At 39.7% G+C, this 24,025-nt stretch overlaps 2 protein-coding genes across 17 annotated transcripts in view; one reads left to right on the top strand and one right to left on the bottom strand.

Annotated features, from left to right (window-relative positions):
- Positions 1-5,589: 5,589 nt before the first annotated feature.
- On the top strand, positions 5,590-14,301 carry ABRA (actin binding Rho activating protein). Its single transcript, XM_032609370.1, has 2 exons — positions 5,590-6,311; positions 13,702-14,301. The coding sequence occupies exons 1-2, from the start codon at positions 5,635-5,637 to the stop codon at positions 14,219-14,221; spliced, it is 1,197 nt and encodes a 398-aa protein (XP_032465261.1). The 5' UTR covers positions 5,590-5,634; the 3' UTR covers positions 14,222-14,301.
- A 7,076-nt stretch (positions 14,302-21,377) lies between these two features.
- The window catches only part of OXR1 (oxidation resistance 1), a 457,600-nt gene continuing 454,952 nt past the window's right edge, over positions 21,378-24,025 (bottom strand). For 14 of the 16 annotated variants that reach the window (XM_032610521.1, XM_032610523.1, XM_032610520.1 and 11 more), the window contains one exon: positions 21,378-23,295. In XM_032610521.1, coding sequence (XP_032466412.1) covers positions 23,160-23,295 — 136 coding nt within the window. In that variant the 3' untranslated portion in view covers positions 21,378-23,159. The remainder of the gene's footprint in view (positions 23,296-24,025) is intronic. The other 2 variants (XM_032610530.1, XM_032610526.1) reach the window with 2 other exon arrangements.

Here is a 24,025-nt window from a genome sequence, read left to right as displayed (position 1 = left end):
TCAATGATCAGAGGAGTTAGGAACATGGTACTTTGGTTTAGGGTGTTAATGAGGTACACTTCTAAATTGTGCAGTTTGGAGTTAATCGATTAAACATGAATTGAACCAACTTAGTGTTAATAACAGTGAAGACTGAACTGTTATTCAAAGAAGAGTGAGTTTCAGTCATGATTACAAGGTCAGTTTCTGAGACACCACTGTTCAGATTTACTTAAATATCATAAGCATTCATCTGTTTGTCTCCTGAATTAAATTAATGTGACTATAGATTGGTAATGGTTTGTGTGACATTTGTTCTCTGAAATTTTCTTTGGTCTCTGGCAATGTATGTAAATTATTATTGTTTATGATGTAAAAGTTTATGTTGTATTATACATATTGAGGTTCGATGTGCTGTCTGTGAACTGAGGTCATTTATGTAGAAGGTGGCATCATTACCCTCAGTAACAGTGTAAAGAACAATGTGAACAGCTTCCACGTGGTGTTCTTACCCAGCGTATTGGGCATTGTGCTAACTGCTGCACAAACACCACCTCATGTAGACACAAACAACGGCGGGGAAAGTCATGTCATTGCCATCAGACAAGGCAACCGAGTCTCGGAGGAGTTAACTCTTGTGGTACACAGATTCCGAAAGGAGATCCAGAATGCAAAATCAATCTGCCTGAACCCATACCTGGGATACTGGTCACGACACTCTTGAGACCTGCATGTGAAATGTCTGCTGGAAGCCTCTAGAATCTAGAACAAGGGTTGTCAGCCCCGACGGTGTGTTAGGTTAAGATGGTGCTGGGATCCTACCCAAGACCTGTGTCCAGAGACAGTTTAGCACCAGTGGTAGTTTTTAAAGCTCCACAGGTGTTCCCAATGTGATTTAAGATTCTGATGTGAGCCTCAGTGATTGGAAACCACTAAGCTCCATATTCCAGGAGGTTCCAGGAGAGCACCTGTGCTCAACTCTTTGGTTATCCCTACCAAGTAACTGAGACCTCATTTGACCTGCACCAGGCTGAGGGAACCCTTTCAAACACTGCTTTAAAGGCCTCACTATAAATTACCTTACAATGAAGCACTATAAATAAGCGTTCCCTCGCAGCCACCAGTCCCTCCCTACAAATCACCCCGCTTGACCCTCCCACCTGAAGACGCATCCCTGCCGTGGGTTTGGTATCAGTCCTGTCCTTGGTCAGACAGAATTATCTAAGGAGCTTTAATTCTCTAACTCCATGACTCAACATCCAGATATTAATAGCAATAACCACTTATCGAGCTTCCATGGGCCAGGCATGCTGTTCAGTGCTTCACATGTGTTACTCATTTGATTCTAATGAGGTAGACGCTCTGATAATACTCATCTTACAGATGAAAAAACTGAATCTTTTTTTTTTTTTTTTTTTTTGCGGTACGCGGGCCTCCCACCGTTGTGGCCTCTCCCGTTGCGGAGCACAGGCTCCCGACGCGCAAGCTCAGTGGCCGTGGCTCACGGGCCCAGCCGCTCCGCGGCATGTGGGATCTTCCCGGACCGGGGCACGAACCCGTGTCCCCTGCATCGGCAGGCGGACTCTCAATCACTGCGCCACCGGGGAAGCCCGAATAAACTGAATCTTAAGAGGAATTAAGTAACATGATCTAGGTCACCCTGCTAACCTGCAGAGCCTGGATCTTCACCTGCTTCTGCCCGACCACCGGGTCCATGCTCTTGGTTCCTCTCAGTGCTCCAGGTCGGGCGCCCCAGCACTTCCGCAACTCAAGGGGGAAAACCTCCTTCTCACCACAAATCGTCCCTTCTATCCTTTTCCAGATAATGCACCTCCTCACTCCTGTCACTTAAACTGAAACCTCTAGACCACCTCTGATACCCATCACCCTTGGCAACTAGCGGGTCTGATGTGACCCTCAATGGCTCTCAAACCTTTCTCTCTTCTTTCAGATCCTCACTGGGTTCTTTCCAAGATTATTTTTGTAACCCCTATAAAGAGTCTCCCTATCCTAGTCCTATCTTTTTCAAATCCAAACCCCACTTCACTGGTTTTTGATTTGATCGTTTGGTGACGCAAATTTGATAACACATTGAGGTTTAAAATTTTTTAGTGATGCAGTGAGTCCCATTTGATAAAACACTGATTCCTTAGCAAGGCGTTCTTCGTAATATCGCTCCAACTGACTTCTTCAAAGGCCTGTCCTACTGCTCCCGGGCCCCTTGTTCTTACCCCATAAACACTGTATGCTCTTCTCTAAAGCTTATAAACTGGGGGCCCACAGAATCTGGTCCGAGAACTGTGTAGGTTCACCCAGTATTTTGTGTATGAGCATGTGTGTGTGTGTGTGTGTGTGTGTGTGTGTGTGTGTGTATTAACTGTCACCACTTAAAGAACTGGGAGAGTTCATGTAAAAATCCAGACCTCTTACTTCTCTTGTGACATTGCTTCGCCAGTTGCCCACAGTTCTCACCACCCCATATTGTGCCCCAACCCAACTCACCTCATGGGTTTAAATGACCTGCATGCATCCTGTAGGCATCTGAGGTTGTGACCTCCACGCTGGGCCATCAGAAGGTCTCTAGGTTTACCGTGCATCTTCATGCCTTCTTATCTTTGTTCACAGCGTTTCTTCAGATTAGAGCACCCTTTCTCCACCTGGTAGAGTTTTACCTTTTAAGGATCAGATAAAGGACCACCACTGATGTGAAGTCCTTCCAATAAAATCAGTCACCTGTGCTCAATGAGCCCATAAAGCCTTATTTCTGTTTCTAGTGTAGTTCTCCCCAAACTATTAAGGGCAGTTGTATGCATGTCCTCTCCTGGCTAGATGGGAAGACGTTGAGAGTAGTTTCTGCTTTGTTCAGCTTTACACACTGTCTACCATCAGCCCTCACCCATTGTATTCATTCCATGAGCACTGAGTTAATTCACTTGAAATCAAAAGCCATTTGTTGCTGCCCATTAAAGTCTTTTCATTCCCACTTTTCTGTGAATGAACAAGTAAAAAGTGTATTTATTTATGTAGAAAGGATCAATGAAATTATTGTTTCATATAAGCCTTGAGCAAACGTCGGTTTCTAAAGTCTCTTTAGTAAGATTATATAGCTGGTGATGAGAGCTGGCTCCCCCTGGCTTCTAAGTGTATCATGCAGAGAATTGTATAAATATAACTCCCTCCCTTCCCTAGTATTGCCCATATGATCAAATAATAACTAATATTTTTTACAAAACACTTTCACACTTATGACAAATTTCTTAGGTGGTAAATACTTCATTAATCAGGTCTGCATCTTCACCTACAGTTTCTAATCTCATCGTCTCACAGGAAACTCACATTGTAAACTACTTAGTTCACTATATCTTTCTTTGAGACTTTTTTTTTTTGTGTGTGGTACGCGGGCCTCTCCCGTTGCAGAGCACGGGCTCCGGACGCACAAGCTCAGCGGCCATGGCTCACGGGCCCAGCCGCATGTGGGACCTTCCCGGACCGGGGCATGAACCGGTGTCCCCTGCATCGGCAGGCGGACTCTCAACCACTGCGCCTGGAAGCCCCTATTTTCATTTCTTTTACACCTTCTATTAATGCAGAAGAATGCTGAACTCTTAAGAATCTAGATCGAGGTTGAGAAAGAAGATATTTCTTATAAGATGCGCAGTAGGTAGCATACAGACCTTTCTTTAGGGAAGGAATGCCCAAAGCTGACACGAGGAGGAAAAGGATTTCACACTTTCTTCTGAAGAAGCATCAGTGAAGGACCAAAGTTGCCGTGGAAGCAAAATCTCAGAAGGAATGACCAGATTCTTTTAGTAGCTGCCTGTTTTTGCCAAGACTATCTGCTGATAGCCCTAAGCCCAGGCAGCTGACTGCAATGCCTGTTAATACGTGAAAGACTAGTAACATTTTGCTGTTTCCATTCTCTCCCTATAAGAATTGAATGTGGAACAGGTGTGGGCAGGGAAGCAGAAAAGTCCCTTGGAGAGTTATAAATTAGCCTGGTCCTGGGTTGAGTTCATGGGCATCTCTGAGGAACCCCATTCCTTCCCAAGGCATTCCAAGTAGCTGAAGGGAATCTAACAGGAACCAAACAGTCTGCAGTGTATCTACATTCTAAGAAAGAATGCCAGAAATTTCAGACTCAGATTGAAATCTTTGTCATAGTTTTCTTTTCTTGTGATCCAATTTCCTCTTAATCAAGAGGGATTTAGTCTCTGCATTGTCGGGCCACAGTTAACATTTTCAGATGCTGTTGAACTCTAAAAACACATCTGACAGATTTCTAGATAGAGTAGTAAATCGTCTCCCCAGTTGTCTCAATCCTGGGAGGTAAATGACCTACAGGATGGAAAACTGACATCAACGTATTTTTTAAAATAAATTTGTCTCACAATCAGAAGTAATTAAAGTTCTTACCTTTTAATGCTCTTAGACAGCAGTTTTCAATCAGTGTGGTTAACTACATGTCAAGATTGGAGGAAAGTATACAGTTTAAAAATCTATAGAACTGTTGTACGAAGAAAAAATTCTATTTGTCTTACTTTATTGCTCAGTGTTGAGCCCTGAGCATTTTTACCTGGTTTAGGACACTTAATAGATGGTTATTTTCCTGTCCAAGTGCCCTATCTATCCAGTCCTTTTTTAAAAACTATATTTCAGGTCTTTGTTCTGAGAATTGAAAAAACGGTTTTTCTGCATGAACTTGAAGTTCTGCTAAGGAAGGTTGTGTTATTCAAAACAAAAGTTCGGGTAGGGGTTGCTTCTGATAGCATTCACTTATTTTGTCTTTAAATAGTCTGCTTTAACAAAACATTTGAAAAGATTTGTTGTAATAATCTCTGAAGTTCCGTGTGTGTAGGTCTCAATTTAAAGATTAAAAAAAATAATAATTGGACCAAAATTTTGACTATCGTCTTGTGTATTAATAGGATTTGTCTATAAAATAATTCAAACGTGGGACTAAAACACCAGGCCTTTGTCTCCCCCCTTATCTGGGCCTCAATTTTCTCATCTGGTAAATGGAGGTTGGATGAGGTGACTTCTAAAGTCTGTACCGAATAGAGCTAAAGACAAAAAGAAAAAGGCAACTTAGGACCCTTGGTGAGTAGAGTGAAAAGAGGCACATGCCTTACATCAGACATCTGGGTTTGAGTCTCAGATATTATTCGCTACAGGGAGTTACGTGTCACTGTATTTAGCTATAAAATGGGGACTAACTAAGAGCTATATTGAAAACTGTTGAGGTTTCAATGGAAACAAGCCTATAATGTTCCCAGCACAACTTGTGCGTGTATTTTATGCTCCTATAAATGGTAGGACCATATTTTAAGGTCAGGAAAAACCTAAGGCTGAGCACATGGTCGGATCTAGTAATTTCCACTCTGGCACTTGGAGAAGAAAGGGCGTGATCCTCTCACTGTCCTTTACCAACAGAGATGTCCCTCTGCTCTGATGAAACTGGAGCTGTCAGGGTTTAAAAAAAGCACACCATCACAGGGAAGGCACTGCGTCTTGGCAAGAAGTGCTTAACATAGTTTCCACCGTGACCAAATTCCCTTCCCACCCCACGTCCCACTTCTATTTAAATCGCAGGCCCTCCACCGGCCCACACTCATTTTAGCCAGTGCCCAGGCTAGCAGCAGAGAAGAGAAAGGTAGCATGGCTCCAGGGGAAAAGGAAAGGGAGGAGGGGCCAGCCAAGAGTGCCCTCCGGAAGGTACGCACAGCCACCCTGGTTATCAGCTTGGCCCGAGGTTGGCAGCAGTGGGCCAATGAGAACAGCATCAGGCAGGCCCAGGAGCCCACAGGCTGGATGCCAGGAGGGACCCAGAACCCACCCCAAGCTTCTGGACCAGTGATCCATCCCACCACCCACCGGAAAGCTCAGAGTGCCCCAAAGTCTTCCTCCCCAAAGCCAGAGGGACACGGAGATGGACCAAGCTCAGAGGAAGCCACCGAGGTGTCTCAGATCAAAAGGAAAGAGGTGACCAAAACAGTCGTCAGCAAGGCTTACGAGAGAGGAGGGGATGTGGGCCACCTCAGCCACAGATACGAGAAGGATGGGGACATGCCTGAAGCTGGGCAGCCAGAGAGTGAAATGGACAGAATCCTCTGCGGCCATGGCTCCCCGACGCGGAGGAGAAAATGTGCCAGCCTGGTATCTGAGCGGATCGAAGGCTGGAAAGAGATGGGACAGGAGGAACGGGAAGGGCCCAAGTGCAGGAGCAGCAGTGTAGACACAGAGGACAGCGGCTACGGAGGGGAGACGGAGGGGAGGCTGGAGCTGGATGGAGAGCGGGTGGCCGCTGCCAGAATCAAACGCCCCTTGCCCTTCCAGTAAGTGAATGCGTCTCCCAACTCCTTATCCCGCTCCTGAGCCCCAGGCAGCCGCGGGAATCCCAGAGAGCAGGGAAGGACCACCAAAGTCAGAGTGAGAATCTCACAGCTCGGGCAGGCAGCGAGGTCTGGGGAAAGGCACGCCCCTGGGCTAAGAGGGCAGGACCAAGCTCAGCCATGGACCTTTGGGCCAAGGGCCTGCACTATTTGGTTTCTCCTTTCTGTTTTGAACACTCCAGGTTTAGCCACAACAAAGATGAAGCCACCGGAGAGGGGTATCTGCTTTGGGAAAAATTTTTAAGTCAATTCTATAATGAGTAACAAATTGGTGTATTTTTCTGCAGAGACAAGTATTTACTGGTAGACTGAGTGGAGAAACCTTTCCCTTGTCCAAAATCAGTCTACAGTATTTTCAAGAGACACATCTACCCAAATAGTGCCCCTGGAACACGGACTTCTGTGAGCCTGTATACAGGTGGGAAGCTGCTGTCTGACGTCAAAGCAGGCTCTGAAGTCAGACAGACCCAAGTTCAGATTCCAGCTCTGCCCTGACTATAGTTAACAATACTGTATTATGCACTTGAAAGTTGCTAAGAGAATATCTCTTAAATGTTCTCACCACACAAAAAAAACGGCTTATTCTTCTAAACCCATTTCCTCCTTTGTAAAACAATGGCAACAGTAACCTTTTGGAATAAATTCTGTTGTATTGGGAGGAGATGAGAATTTAGCACAGTGCCTGCACATAAGCTCACTATATGAAAGTTATTACTCCTCATATAGATTTTTTTAGCAATTTTTCAAACCTTCAGAAAACTTTGTTCTGCTTATAAACAAAGACAGAAATGCTATAAAAGCTAGGTAATTAAAATATCACAATCCGAAAACAACTAAATGCGCGCGCGCGCGCACACACACACACACACACACACACACACACACACACAGACTCAAACTGATACTTCAGTCTGACAAGAAACGCAAGTTTTGTTTCAAGACAGTAGCTGGCTCCACGTAACAGGAAGTCAGGATTTCTCACTCAACAACCACAGGATATCAGAATATAGGAAAAGTCTCAGATGTGGCAAATAATTATAAACTGACTCCTTCTGGGAACGGTTAGATGTGTAGGTGTGTTTTTCAACTTTTATGATATAATCAGAAGGTAAAGAACAAAATTAGTTACCTTATTTGACAAAAAGCTGTCAGTTTGTGACTTTAAAGATGTTTTGAAAGAATTAGCACTATTATATTGAAAGCTTTCAAGAAAAATGAAATGGCAAACTTAGATAATCATAATTCCGCGTGCATTTAGTGTGTGCTGTGGGTATTTTACGTGCTTTGCCCTTAGAGCTCTCACAGTGAGGTAGGTAATATCCCAGTTTAGGGATGAGAGCACTGAAGCTCAGAGGGAAATTTCACTCAGCAAGTTAGTGACCTGAGATGTGTACGCCTGTCTCCAAATGTAAGGCTTTGCAACCAGACATGATGCTACTTCTCATGCAGAACCTTGAGGATGCATTCAGAGACCTAGATTTGTGCTCTATTTACATTCACGTAGGAATTCATAATCAGAAATCACTATTCTACCAGACCATATGGAACCATAGTCTAAGTTTCGGCCTTGTGAATTTGGGGGTGTGTGTGCTATAAAACAAAACAATAGAACAGAATAAACCCAACAGAACAAAGACTAAGGGTGGCACAATGATGATCTTCCTGTCAGCATGTTTTGAATTGGCCAGAGGTAGGGAGGTGACAGTTGGGACCAATCTCCAATGCATGTTACTCTTCTTTGGCACTTGTCTAAGTATTTATTCATTTAATCCTCAAAACATTCTCATGGGGTAGGCACAGTCATTATCCTCATTGGATAGATGGGAACATAAGACAAAGAAGTATTAGGGAATTTGTATAAGATTGTACAGCCCATGGGATTTGAACCCAGGCACTCTGGATCCAGAGCCCACCCTCTCGACCACTACTCTAAACTGTCTCACCTAGAAGTGAGAACTTCCATACCGGACCCTTCTGTTGGTTCCCCCAGACAGACATGGACATGGACACCTTCTTAGTGTGATAGATACCTTTGAATGAGAGACAGATTTGAATCATGGTCACTCTGGCAAATCCTAAGTTTCTTTGTACTCATCTAAAAAAAATAGAGGTGATAATCCATAGAGTTATTTTGGTATTAATTATGTAAAGCAACGGACCCAGGAAAGCTACTTAATAAGTTGTACTCATTATAATGCAAGGGGCCAGCCCTGGTGATCCCAACACTATGAGATGCTAGGAGATTGGCTCTCAGGGTTTGGGGAGGAGAATGCGAATGAAATCCCTTCCTTCCTTCTTTGGTTCCTTTCCCTTAGTCTTAGAATACGTAGGGTACCAGAATGTTGTACACAGCAACAGCAGCTCTGAATGTCAGCAGTAATCCTAGCTATGCTCAGGAAGCTTCAGCAGAAGCCCAATGGGACTTTTGACCTGATGGGACTCTCACATACTGCTTGAGAAATGAATGTGGCATTATTGAGGAGGCCTATGGGAAAGGGGGTTTTGTTCATTTATTTTTAATTCTAAGCACCATTCTTTCCCCATATCCACTAACAGGGAGAAAATTATGTGTCATGAATATTTAAGTAGAAAAAAAGTTTTCTTGGTGGTTAAGATGTTCTATGGATAACAGAGACAAGTCAGGTTTGGTAGAAAGTAGAAATATTCTTCACCAGTAGAGTTCTACTACCTGGGGCTTTACTATGAAAATGATTTCTATTTTATGCTTTATTTTTTAAATATTCAGTCTTTTGATTGTATAGCTATGTGACTTGTTTGGTCCAGCTCCTTTAGACAAAGGAAATTTTATCTCCCACACAGTAATGATGCAATATTGAAACGACAGTCACTCATCCATTCTCTCCTCCAAGTTCTGTTTGGCAAAAATACTAAAGGTTGAGCGTTTTATAGAAAAGGGAACTGAGCGTGGAGATGTATACAAGTCATAGAGCTAGTAAGTGATGACATTGGGAAGGCTGATGCCAGAGCTTGCATTCTTAACCACTGTTAGACTGATTCTCTGAGGACAGAATGGACTCAAGAAATCAAATGGAGATCAAAGCATCAGCTTCATTAGTGGAATCCCAATAACTCCCAAACTGTAGTGTTTTGGTACCACTATATTGAAGATATTTGCTAGAAATGAAGGGGAAAGTATGGCTTTCTAATATTTGCCCCCAATTCTCGAGCTTGGAACCCTTTCCATGGACTCTGAGGACAGCTGCCGATCTGCAAGGAGCAGCACAGGCTTGGCTCCCAAACATGGCTGGTAACAGAAAGGAGACAGTTTTGAATTCAGTCACCCTACTTCTGATAAGTGTGACCCCATAGATATCAATCTCCCATTAACCAAGCTGGCTATACTTCCTGTGGTGAAGGGCAAGCAAACCAGTGGACAGAGGAGCAGATTCTCCCCAGAACTTCCCTGAGAAGTTGGAAAGGGTGGCAGAAGTTCTTCAGTTTACTGACGGAGAAGTGTTCCAGCCTAAGATATGTGTAACGCTTTGCTTCTATAAATGTGTAACGAGATTGTCTTTCTAAAGCTCAATCTAAACTGTTATTCACATTTTTACTTGAAATTTAGAAAAACAGGATAAGCTGATATATTGAGTCTTACATTCATTGATCAGGAGGATACTCAAGGTATAAGACTTTCTAATCCTGATTTAAACCTGAAACTTCCATACTTTTTAAAAACTGGAAATACTAAGACAATATAGAACGTTTATAAGATAGAAAAAATTAAATACTCATTAAGATATATTTTCTTCTGGTACTTCTTTAAAACAACCTTGTCTATTTTCTAATTCTTGCTAATAGGATCAATTCTTTTGCTGTCCTTTTCTCTTATTACTGGGAATTACAGTTTGACCATATAACAAATGGAAATTAAGATTTAGTAGGTGCTTTTTTAGATGTTTCTCTTCTTCACAGTTATTACCTCACCAACCCCAACCCTTATCCCAAATGACATAGAGTGTCAACACTCAGGGAATTTAAGTTCTAATTAAAATTAGAAGAAAAAATACTACATCAATGAATGAGAGACCCATATAACATACAGTTTAAACAAATTACCTCTGGATGATAATTTGAATATTTTTCTATTTTTCTGCTTCTTGTAAATTCTAAAATCAATACAGTTGATGCAAAACAACATGGGTTTGAACTGTGTGGGTCCACTTATAAGCAGATTTTTCAAATAAATGCTTGCAACACTACTACACAATCCATGGTTGGTTGAATCTATGGAGGTGGAACCATGGATACAGTATAAGTGTAGAGTTATACTCGGATTTTCAAGTGCTTGAAAGATCACAACCCCTCCCCCACCATTGTTCCCTTGAACAACCCGATGAGGATCCTGTAGTACTGTAGTATTTACTATATAAAAAAAAAAAACCCATGTATAAGTGGACCTGCGCAGTTCAAGCCTGTGTTGTTCAAGGGTCAACTATAATACCAGCATGAAAGAGAATTTTGAAAAAGAAAAAAAAATCAACTGTCATCTAGATACCGACATAATTATTTTCAGTTGTGCACATGCTCTTGATTTCTTCGGCCTGGTGTGTACACATTTTACATGGTTAGAATTGTACCATAAATACTCAAATTTGGTTCACTCTGATGATTTTCATGAATGTCTTTTAGTGGTTATTCGTCGTTCTGTTTTCATTATTGAATATTCAACGAGTACCTAAAAGACTGTCTGGCACACAGCAGTTGTCATAAGTACTTTACTAGAGGATGGAAGGAATGTCAAAGTGCCCAGAAGCTCCTTAAAGGGAGGATGTATTATGTTTTATACTACAGGACAGAACCACAGGTGGTGCTCAGGAGACAAAAAGTATGAGCTAATAAACCGTGCTATTCTTTTCACTTTCTTCTGAAATGTTTCAAGTCGCTTCTCCAGCAAGATGTTCCAGCCTTGGGCTTGTTATTGAAGACTATGTCTGCCATGGATTGCCATCATTCCAAGGGCACTAGGTGTTTCCTCTCCTTTGGTCATGAGATCAAGCAGCCCATAATCTGAGCAGCTGAACAGGGACAGTCTGTGGAGATGCAGATGAAGACGAGGACCAGCAGGGTTGAGGGAAATGCATTCCACTTCAGGGCAGTGTAGCTCCTAGCACTTTTCCATACATGTATGATTTTTTTAAGTTGTGATTAATTGTGTAAACAGTTTTTGTATGCTGCTTTTTCCCAATTAACTTTGTCATATACTTTTGCCCATGTCATTACAAAGAAGAGCAGTGTTATATTCAGCAATGTACTCCTAGTTTGAATTCTACTGCAACAGTGAAACAATGCAGCAAGTGTAGGACACAAACCACGGGAATTAGTGAAAGGTCGCCATCTAGTGGATGGCCTTCCTCTTCGAAGAAAACAATGCTCAGGCAAGTAAGCTTGCCTCTCCATCCAGTGTTAGCCTCCTGCATCTGAATGACCAGACTGCAGGAAGTGAGTTTGGATAGCGAGGAAGACTCACATCTGACCCGTTCCTGGGTTTTGAACAGCAAATTGTGAGAGTTCAGATAGCAGGGGCCACTGAGTTCGGGCATGCCACTGCCATAAGCAAATTCAACCCTGCTCTACATCTCCCACTTCCAATGCTTCCACACATGAAGCCACTCGGAGCTGGGGAGAAGGATGGGTGAGTCACTTGTACGGATGAGGAATACAAATTTCTGACTTTTAGGTAGTCCAAGAGTTCATGCTTTACTCATGAAGGCAAAGAGACCTCGAAAAAAAGTCTAGGAGATTGGAGATACAGAAATGACAGGAAAGTCTGTTAAAGACAAATTTTGCCATTTTAAAATTAGATCTGCACCCTCATGACATTATTGGTCTACATTTTCCAATGCTGGTTTTTGTTTTGTTTTAATAAGAAATGCATTCCAAACTGCAAAGGCAGACACACACATTTGAGACACAGCTCATCCACATATTAGACACTGTCCTGGCAGGCTGAGTGGCATCATTACACAGAGGGAAGAGCACTGACTCTGCCTAAGACAGTTTGGGTTTGAATCCTGCCTCTTCCGCTGGGTTAGGGCAGCATTTCACAGAAGATATACACAGGCTCTGGAGCCGGATTAACTTTGGTACAAGTCACAGACCCATCACTTAACAGCTTTGTGACTTTAAGCAAAGTTACTTAACCCCTCTGGCCTCAGTTTCCTCATCTGGGAAGTGAGATTAACAGTACCTATCTCATGAAATGGTTGTGGAAATATTAGTAGAAAGTGTTTAGAAGAATGCCAGCACACTGTGTTCAATAAATGTTACTATTGCTAGCTGGTGTTTCCTATATATACAGCTTGATTTTTCAAAATTTGTGGTACATCATAGATACTAGTATAGATATGCTTCATTAAAGATCCATATATAGGGACTTCCCTGGCGGTCCAGTGCTTAAGACTCCACACTTCCACTGCAGGGGGCACGGGTTCCATCCCAAGTCGGGGAAAGAAGATCCACATGCTGTGCAGGGGGCCAAAAAAAAAAAAAATCCATATATAAAAATCTATACATGAGTAAATATTACAGAGTATGTGTGCCGATATAAGGCTTATTTTGGGCAAATAATTGTTTCTTGATGTCCTGTGTAAAGTGTATTCCCTTAATACACTCATTCGAGTCCAGTTCTAAATGTTACTAATATGCAACTTTAAGATACACATATTTGGGGCTTCCCTGGTGGCACAGTGGTTGAGAATCTGCCTGCTAATGCAGGGGACACGGGTTCGAGCCCTGGTCTGGAAGGATCCCACATGCCGCGGAGCAACTAGGCCCGTGAACCACAACTACTGAGCCTGCGCGTCTGGAGCCTGTGCTCCGCAACAAGAGAGACCGCAACAGTGAGAGGCCTGCGCACTGCGATTAAGAGTGGCCCCTGCTTGCCACAACTAGAGAAAGCCCTCGCACAGAAACGAAGACCCAAAACAGCAAAAATAAATAAATTAGTTAATAAACCCTTACCCCCAACATCTTCTTTAAAAAAAAAAGATACACATATTTGCATTACATTTGTGTAAGGAAGCTTTTTTCTTGAAATAGTTTAATATGATTATTTTACAGAGCTTAAAACATTACTGTTATTTAGAGAGAAAATAATCTAGAAGGAGATACCTCAAACTAAGAACAATGGTGGCCTTGTATATGATTTTTCTTCTTTTATCTGTTACTTTTTTGAATTGTTCATATTTCTTTCATAATGAAACAATTATAGAGTTACATTAAGATGCATATGTACAAGAAGTACAAACAGAAAGCAACACTTGGGTGTTAAAATATCAATATTTTGATTCTTCATCCTCTCTCTCTCTTTTAGGGCAAATAGATTCACAGAGAAACTCAACTGCAAAGCCCAGCAAAAATACAGCCAAGTGGGCAACCTGACAGAAAGATGGCAACACTGGGCTGATGAACACAGACGATCTCAGAAGCTCAATCCTTTCAGTGAAGAGTTTGATTATGAGTTGGCCATGTCCACCTGCCTGCACAAAGGAGATGAAGGCTACGGCCGTCCCAAGGAAGGAACCAAAACTGCCGAAAGGGCCAAGAGAGCCGAGGAGCACATCTACAGAGAAATCATGGACATGTGCTTCATCATCCGAACGATGGCTCACCACAGACGGGACGGCAAGATCCAGGTTACTTTTGGAGATCTCTTTGACAGATACGTTCGTATTTCAGATAAAGTTGTGGGCATTCTCATGCGTGCCAGGAAGCATGGACTGGTTGACTTCGAAGGAGAGATGTTATGGCAAGGCCGGGATGACCATGTTGTGATTACTCTACTGAGTGAACCTTCAACTGCACAAGCCAAACTTGACCCACTCTTGTCTTAATGCTAAATGCGAATGTAGTGAAAAGTAAAATGCAAACTGCTCTGTAATAAGTTGGCAAATATTAAACAATTTTTACATGATTGACTTTTTTGGCACTTTATTTAAGCACACACAAAGCATTTCAGAAAGGACATCGAGGACCATTCGTATATAATAGTATAAATATTTGAAATTCCATTTACCCTTTTAGGCAAAAATATTTGGCTATTCTTTGCACAACTACTATAAATCTTTAAATAAACAATTATATCTAAGAAAAATGCTGACTTCAGGGAAATATCAGCAAAACATATTACAATGTGTCATTGTTCAGGAAAAAAAAATTCCAGCAAGTTTGGCAAAACTAAATTTAAAATTTTCTAGGAAGCTTGACTTTGTACCATTATTTTTATCCCTTAAAAAAACAAGCACACAAAATAAGCACACAAATAAAAAGTTGTATTCAAATAAGATGCTGGAATTTCTCTGTGGACTTTGAATTTAATAGGTTTCCAACAGAAATTAGCCACCCTTCTCTGATGTGATTTGCACAAATCACATAAAAAGACATTGCTGGTGGTCTTAGAGCCAGCAGAGAAGGCGGTTTTGTTCACTTTCTCTATGAAAGCAGAGCAAAGGTAAGACATTTAGATTTACCTGCCATCGCAGGACTTCTTGGGGAAGTTTCATTTTTTCTCAAAACCTTAGTGAGTCATGCTGTTTGAAGTAGAAATACAGAAAATGCTACAGTGAATTGGAATGTTGAGTGTAGAAGAATCTGATAGAATCATGGGTAGATCAGAAACAGACTTGAGACATTTTAATTTACTTCATGCTGTAACAAATTTTTGGAAATATCTGAAAGTCCTAAAACAGCAATATTAGTCCTGCCAAAGTGAAAAAAGTATAGCTTAATGATGACAGACAAATTTATTTGGCACTAATCTGTTACTTGTCAATTGTTCTCAATTAGATTTAATGTGCCTTGTATAATTTTAAAAACAAACTGAATAAAAATTGTGAGATTACAATTCTTTCAGAATTCAATGGAAGTTACTAAATGATATTATAGCACTTCGGTGTTAGATACAGAAATTAATGTCAAAGCATAATACCTCAAAGTAATAGACACTCATAATTGTTAGGCATTAGGTTTAATATAAAGTATGGATTAAACTACTGTAGGAGTTATCCTTGTTTTCATGTATGATTCTCTTTCAAACTGAAAGTTCCAAAAATCTTCTTAAAGAAGGTTTATACATTTTTGTTTCCATAATAGATTTGTTAAATTACAAATTAATAACTAATATTTCTAAGTAGGATTTCATATAAGATGTATACTTTTATCACAACAGTGAAACCTATGTCAAAACTTAAAAACATGGCACAAGAATAAAAGATACTTTCTTGTACTTTATGTTCTTGTTTTTATATTACTGTTTTGAAGTTATATTCCACAATGCCACTTTTATAGAGTGCAACTCGGGTTACTTCTAGAGTCGGTGGAATATTGAGACAGAGAGCGCGTATTCAACTCTGGGCAGTAACAGTTTATGCAAGCATCCATGCAGATCATTCAAAGTTCAGTTTGTCTGAACGTGAGGATGGAATTTAAAAGTCTTCTTCTCAGAGAGCTTACATTAACACTCTTCTGAATAAGGTGTGACTCTAAAATCAGAAAGTTTTCTTAGAGGAAAATGCCTGCTATATGACAGATTTTTATCTTAAAAAAACTCCATGATAGGAAAAACCCATGGTTGAAAACCTTAAGGCTTTTAGACAAAAAAAGATGAGTAGAACTCAGGTGGCAAACATGTTAATGAAAGTCCTCATATTTTCAGTCACCAAATAACATATGAAATAATTATATATAAAGTAAATATACTATCAATAGCACTTTACTTTTGGCAATTCTAAATTCCTAGTAACGGGTAAGTGTACAGTTGGTTTCCAAATCTTCAGGATTTTTCCAAACTTTCAATCAGATGTTTAAAGATCTTGGGGTTACTGAAAGGTACATTTTTGTTTTTTTAACCTTTTCTGTATGGACCTCCAAATGTTTGATGCCTTTTAATTTCTTTAACTTGAAGTTTTATGACTTCCTGATTCCCAAGTTCACCTTCTTATCACTTTGCCCACTTACATCAACAGGAGGGAAGTCGGCACTCGGACTTTCTTTCTCGCCAACACTGTGTTGGAAAATGAGGCTGCAACTATATTTTTACTTCTGCTTTTACTTTCCCTTCCCCAATTCAAGTTCCTTTTTTTTTAAAATGAATTTTTATTTTTAATATATATATTTTTAAATAAATTTATTTATTTACTTTTGGCTGCATTGGGTCTTCGTTGCTGTACGCAGGCTTTCCCTAGCTGTGGCGAGCAGGGGCTACTCTTTGTTGTGGTGCGTGGGCTTCTCATTGCGGTGGCTTCTCTTGTTGAGGAGCACAGGTTCTAGGTGCACGGGCTTCAGTAGTTGTGGCACGTGGGCTCAGCAGTTGTGGCTTGTGGGCTCTAGAGCGCAGGCTCAGTAGTTGTGGTGCACGGCCTTAGTTGCTCCACGGCATGTGGGATCTTCCCAGATCAGGGCTCGAACCCGTGTCCCCTGCATTGGCAGGCAGATTCTTAACCACTGCTCCACCAGTGAAGCCCCCCCACCCTTTTTTTTTTAATACTACCAACAGATATATTAGGTACTGTTTCTCACATGATGTGGGAATAATTTTGTGTAAAGTAGAATTTCGTTTCAGTGGGAACTCATGCTAGAGAAAGTATCGCTGTACTTTATTGTCACTAATTTCAGGGATTACAGAAGCAGGGAACCATCTGGCCCATGTTAAAGTGGCCTCTTAATGCAGATGCCTCCTAGAATATACATTTTCATTCCCAGTACCGAGGATGTTTCTTGATACACAGTAAGAACACAATGTCTGCAGAAGTATTTAATTTATAAATGCGCCATAGGACCTAACTTCTTGGCCTAGAGGTTTTCAGAGTGCTGTGGTTCAATATCATCCCAGCAAGGATTATCTCATGGCATTGTGTGCCCAGATTTGGGGGGCACCCCTGTATCTAACAAAATCACATTGCATTTACTTTTTTTTTTTTTTTTTTTTGCGGTATGCGGGCCTCTCACTGCTGTGGCCTCTCCCATTGTGGAGCACAGGTTCCAGACGCGCAGGCTCAGTGGCCATGGCTCACGGGCCTGACTGCTCCGCGGCATGTGGGATCTTCCCAGACCGGGGCACGAACCCGTGTCCCCTGCATCGGCAGGCGGGCTCTCAACCACTACGCCACCAGGGAAGCCCTGCATTTACTTTTTGACCAATAAATTCCAATCCCCAAATTTCCTTTTAAGATACAACTCAAACAATATGAAAATACATATGCATAACATAGTGTACTATTTTTAATTGTAAAATAATGCAATAACCTAATACATATAGGAAAATGGCCGAAAAAAGCATGGTACATACACATGGATGCAGCTCTGAAAAAAGTAAGGAAAAGGTTGCAGGGGAGATTAAGATGGCAGAGAGTAGGAGAATGCTGAGCTCACCTCACCCCAGGAACACATCAACAGTACAACTTCACGTGGAGCAATTCTCACTGAAGACAAACTGGAGACTGGCAGAAAGGCTATGCTACAACGAAGGCTCTAAAGAAAGATTCACACAGAACCAGGTAGGAAGGGAGGGGAAGCTGTCAGCAGGGCCTGCACCCTGAGCAGGGAACACAAAGAGGAAGGGGATATATCACAAGCTCGGGGATCCTGCCTGGGGAGTGAGGGGTTTGAGACACATATTGGGCACCCCCAGACCTGGAGTCCGACACTGGGAAGATGAGCCCCTTTAGCTGGTTTGAAAACCAGTGCGCCTTACCAGAGGGCTGGCTGTAAGAACCAAGACTCTGCTAGTGAAGAGTGCCCACGTGCTTGATTACTTCCAGGAACAAGCCAGAGGAAGCAGTAAATTAGACTCAGTAAAACAGGTGAATGGGTGAATGTATGGAGGGAGCAGGGCGATGGTCAGGAGAGGAGAAAGAAAGCAAATAGTTCTTTTTTAAACACTCTAGTACATATATTTTGGTAAACAAATATACACAATTACTGTTGGGTACATAGCAAGGAATGAAATTTGCCAGCCAAATTTAGCTTTAGTAGAATACCGCCAAAAAATGTTTTCCAAAGTTATTCCACTTCACATTCCTTTTTAAAATAGCGCTTATTGGCTGTTTTAATACTTTTAGGAATTACCAAAGTCTTCTGCCTTTTTCGTCTTTTGTTTGAGTCGTAGTCATTTGTATATTGTGTATGAGACCTTCATTAGATCTGTGTATTACAAAAACCTTCTACTCTGTTGGTTGCCTTTTCATTTTTAATGATGTCTTTTGATGAAAAGCTCTTAACATTTTAATGTAGTATAATTTACCATTTTTTTCCTTTATAGTTAGTGCTTTTCTGTCCAATGTATGTGTAGCCTAAAGTCATGATGATATTCTCCTATATTTTTCAACTAAAAGCATTATTTTTTTACCTTTAACATTTAGATCTACAATCTGTAATTATGTGGTATGATAGGTCAAGATTTTTTGTTCCATACAGGCATCCAATTAATCCAGCATCATTTATTGAAAAGACCATTCTCTCCACTAAGCAGCAGCAGCATCTTTTTAAAAAATCAGTCTGTTTCTAGACTCTTGACTTTAATCCATTCTTTTGTATATCCTTTGACCAATACCACATTGTTTTAAACACCTTTTTAATAGATCCTGATTATCTAGTATTTAAGACCACAGCCTCATTCTTCACTGTTGCCTCAGCTGTTCTTTGCCTTTACATTTCCATATAAATTACAGACCGGCTTAATTTCCACAAATAAACCTGGCTGAGATTTTCCCTGCCAATACAGATTGATTTTAGAGAACTGACATCTTTCAACTTTGTCTTCATATCATGAGCATGGTATATCCTTCCTACTTATGTCTATCTTTTTGTTACATATCCGATTTTTTCAGTGGTATTGCAAAATGACAGTATTTTAAGCTTCATTTTCTAACTATTGGTTTAGAAAGAATAAAAAGAAGGGTTTTTACTCTTTTTTTTAATATTGAACTTGTCTTTAGTGACCTTGGCAAATCAAATGATTTCAATAGTTTGATTTTTTTGGAATTTTCTATGTCCACGATTGTGTCCTATACAAATGACATTTAAAGTCTTTTCTTCCCAGTCCTTATGCCTTTTATCTTGCTTTATTGAACTGGTTGGAACTTCCAGGATAATGTTGAATAGAAGTGGTGAAAGCAGTTATTATTGTTACGTTTCCTACCTCTGGGAGGAAACTTTCAATAATTCACCATTAAAGATGATGCTTCCTGTACATTTTTCAAGGATTTTTTTTATCAGATTGAGGAAGATCCCTTCTTTTCTAATTTGCTAAGTTTTTATCATAAACAGGCACTGAAATTGATCAAATGCTTCTTTTGCTTCTGTAGAGATGATCATGGATTTTTCTTCTTTAAATGTGGAAAACAATACCAATTTAAAAATAACTACTGTTTGCTTTCCTGGAATAAACTCAATTTGGTTGTAATATATTATTCTTTCATACATTGCTAAATTTGATTTGTGAATATTTTATATAGGATTTTGTATCTATGCTCATACCATGCTGTTCTGTAATTTTTTTGGTAAGGATTGTAAAGTTTTGGTATCAAGGTGGTGCTAGCCTCAATAACATAAGTTCTCCCTTTTCTCAGTACCCTGGAAGAGTTCATGTAAGACTGATACTTTATTTTTCCTTAAATACTTAAAAGGATTACCCAGTGGAAGCATACAGACCTGAGTTTTTTGTGGGAAGGATTTTTTTGTTTTTAATTAAGAGAGTCAGTTTCTTTAATACAAAAATTTTATTTCTTCTTGGATCATTTTTTAATAAATTCTGTTTTCCAAAACATTTTTCTGTTTCATTTACATTGTCAAGTTTATTGATGCAAAGTTCTTCACAATATCTTATCTCTTTAAGGTTCAATGGTTCCAGTGATGTCTCCGTTTAAATTCTTAACAGTGATTTATCTTTTTCTTAATCTTGCTGGAGGTTTACAATTTTATTATTCTCAGATTTTCTGTTCTGTATGCTTGTTTTAAATTTTATTGATTTTTGCTCACATCTTTATTTCGTTTTTCCTTCTATTTTCATTAGGTTAAATTTGTTACTGTTCTTCTAGCTGCTTAAGATGGAAGCTTACAGCCTTTTCTTCTGCCTGTCACTTAATATTACTATACCCCCAAAACCTATCTCAAGAATTCTCTTTTCACTCAGTCTATAATCTCAAAGGGCATCTCATCCACAGGTTATGGCTTCAACATCTACCTATATGTTGTTGATTTAAAATTTTTTTTTATCTATCAGAACAGAATATTAATTCCCCCCTGCCCCCAATCTGTTCTCTAGTTTCTCATATTATACTATAATAAGTTCCACAACTAACCTAACTTCCCTATCTGCTGCTTGTTTCTACTCTTTGTACATCACCCATCTCGATGAATAATATATTCCTAACAAAAAAACCTGAGAGCTATCCTTAACTCTTTCTGACATCCAATTAATAACCATATCTTGTTAATCCTAATTCCTAAATCTGTTTCATATCCATGCCTCCTTTCTTATCACTATTGCTACTATTCTCGTTCAGACCTCAACATTTTCGCTCTGGACTTTTCAACAGCCTTATTAGTGTCCTTGTCTCTAATTTGTTTCTCTACTAATCTACTTTTCACAGACATCTTTCTGAAGTGGAAATCTGATCATAACATTCTTGCCCTCGAATTTTCTTAATCGCTCCTGAGATTAAAAACAATCTACATTTTTTGACACTGCACAACAACAGGGCTCTTTATGAAATTAGTCTTACCTTGCTATGCACTCCCCACCAAGAAAACCAGGGACATAGTTTAAAAATAACAAATGACTTACATTTCCTCATGTGCCAAGTACCCAAGGACATCCCCATTTTTTAAACTGTGCTGTTTGAATGCATCCTTCCAACATTATTACTATTACCACCACCACACCACCACCATAGCTCCTAGAACCATTTTTCACATATAAGACAGTAGTACATTTAATCAGACTTCTTAAATATAAAAATAACTTGATTATTCAATAAATCCAAACTCAAATTTGTACTTATGTATTCAATTTTATTTGGTATACACCACTACGACCTTATTGTGATTGAAATCCAGTACAGGATTTTTTTATGATTAGTCAACTCCACAAAGACAATAATACTGCTGTGGAAGACCAAAGGGGGAAAGAAACTAATATATTTATTTACAGTTCCCTATATTGTAAACATTTAATCTACACACTGGTAGTAACTTTTAATGAGAGCTTTACATAAACAAGGAAACAATGCCCTGTATTTCTATTCATATTCGGCAACAGCATATTAAATAGATTATCAGATTTTCTTTTTCATTAGCACTATGCTTTCTTTAGATAATTATCTAAACTTTCAAAAGATCTAAATATATCCAAGTACTATACAACTAAATCTACTTAAGCCAACATATTTGGCTTATAATTTCATTTTTAGAATAATTTAAAGTGCTATAAGCAACCTGGCAATCAACACTTTCTATAAGAACAAAACTACCTTTAAACATTAATTTACAAGATAATATACAATGTTTACCTGGAATAGCTGAAATTTCAGCACAAGGTCACTGTCACATGTATAACGGCAGGATTTTTTTGCATTACATGAAGCTTTGAAATTAACTGATGAATTATTGCCGCAATGGCTTATTACTGGTTTCCTACAAAAGAGGATAAGAACTACTGATATATTTTATCTTTTCTTTTTTTGAGGTCACTTTACAGTAAGTTTGCATATTCAACAAGTCTACTGAGTTACAATATTCTACTATAATCATTGCCCTTTTATAACAGCAAATGCTAATGGTGATTAATAACATATACCACTCAAAAAAAAAAAATCACAAGTTTTTTTTTTTTTTTTTCTTTTGAACAGGAACCTTATTTTGGGAGTTGGTGTGCAACAAGGCTAAAACAACAGAACTATAAAACAGTATACCTGACACAATATGTTGACGAAATATGCATCTGTTTCTTAGTTTTTGTAGTTATGATAATGCCCTGCTAAGCTACAAATATGTAAATAGTATATTTTCTTGCTTGATATATTAAATTCAGTAGAATCATCAAGTTCTCATTCTCCTTTGTCATTTTATAACTCTTTATCAGATAATTCAACGATGAAAGCATATGCCCAAACCTGCAGATCATGTGCACTGTGGTCTATTACAAGCAGAATTTTCCTCAAATTTCATTTTTATTAAAATGAAATTGAGAATACAGGCAAAATTAATAAAGAGAATGTTGTACTGTGAATTAAAACTAGAACTCAGTGGTCTATGAAGTATGCATTGTTTTGGCATGTGTTTTTTCCTTTGTAAGAATAACTAAGCGGAGCATGTCGAAAAGTCACCTGTGCCAACCTCACAGATACAGCAGTACCTAGTCTTCGTTCCCTCAATATCCCAGGTTAGACTACTCTACTAAAACAATCAATATAGTTTAAAAAATAATAAACCAAAATAGGTTCAACAAAAGAGCACCATCCTATTAGGAGACTGAGAAAACATGGATTATAGATGAGGTGGTCACTATGATCAAAATGCTACCAAAATTCTGACAAAACCTAAGCTGTTACACTGCAGGGACCCACGCCATGGTCTAACCCTAAAGACCTCTGGGACAGAAACATGATTTTAAAAATAAATTCCAAAATTATAGCTGTAAGAAATGGTGATATGAACTATTTTCAAAGCATGAGTTACATGTTACATTGTATTGCTTCTTGAACTTTCCAAACAATGCTTGTTTGTCCATGTCAGGTTTGGGCCATTATCCTGCTAAGAGAGAGAACATTATATTCATTCAAAAGCCCAGATTTCAATGTCTTGGATAAAGAAGTCTTCCTTCTTAGAAAGTGTATGATTTCCAAATGTTTTACAAGAATGGCTTCTTCCATGGTAGAGATCTCCATCAAGCCACAGGGCAAATTCTCCCCTGTAATACATAGAAGAAAATAGTTCTAACAAAAATCTTTTAATACTTATGCCCTAAGTTGTAAAAGAATAATTGCAGAGGTTGTAAAATATTAATTTAATGAGACATTTCAATATTCAACAACTCTAAAAATTTTTTTCAAAACCATTCCCTACTCCTTTCCACACAAAGTGGCACAAGGCAACTTTGTTTTGTTCATATCCCATTATAAAATCACTTAACATATAGATCAAGGAGTAAGATGAACCCTCTAAAATTATAGAATTAGCTTTTGAGGCAGGTACTACTCTGTTATTCTTTGCTTGGTATTATCAATTTCTCTTTGCTGTTTGGTTTTAATATATTTAACATGAGTTTCTTAGAGACATGAAAACTCCCTATCATCTAAAATAAAATGTGTGGTTAATGTTAAGGGTTCACTCTCTTTTTCTTTTTTTTGAGGTATGTGGGCCTCTCACTGTCGCGGCCTCTCCCACTGCGGAGCACAGCCTCCGGAGGCGCAGGCTCAACGGCCACGGCTCACGGGCCCAGCCGCTCCGCGGCACATGGGATCCTCCCGGACCAGGGCACGAACCCGTGTCCCCTGCATCGGCAGGCAGCCTCTCAACCACTGCGCCACCAGGGAAGCCCAAGGGTTCAATCTCTAACTCACAGCTGAGGAAACTTTAGACTTGAGTTGTTCAAGGTCCCACATGTGATTTATGTTGAAGCTGGAATTTGAATCAGGTCT

The sequence above is a fragment of the Phocoena sinus genome, chromosome 17, assembly GCF_008692025.1.
Source record: "Phocoena sinus isolate mPhoSin1 chromosome 17, mPhoSin1.pri, whole genome shotgun sequence".
Lineage (NCBI taxonomy): Eukaryota > Metazoa > Chordata > Mammalia > Artiodactyla > Phocoenidae > Phocoena > Phocoena sinus.
Note: the sequence above shows the minus strand (reverse complement) of the source record. Positions and strands in the feature narration are given on the sequence as shown.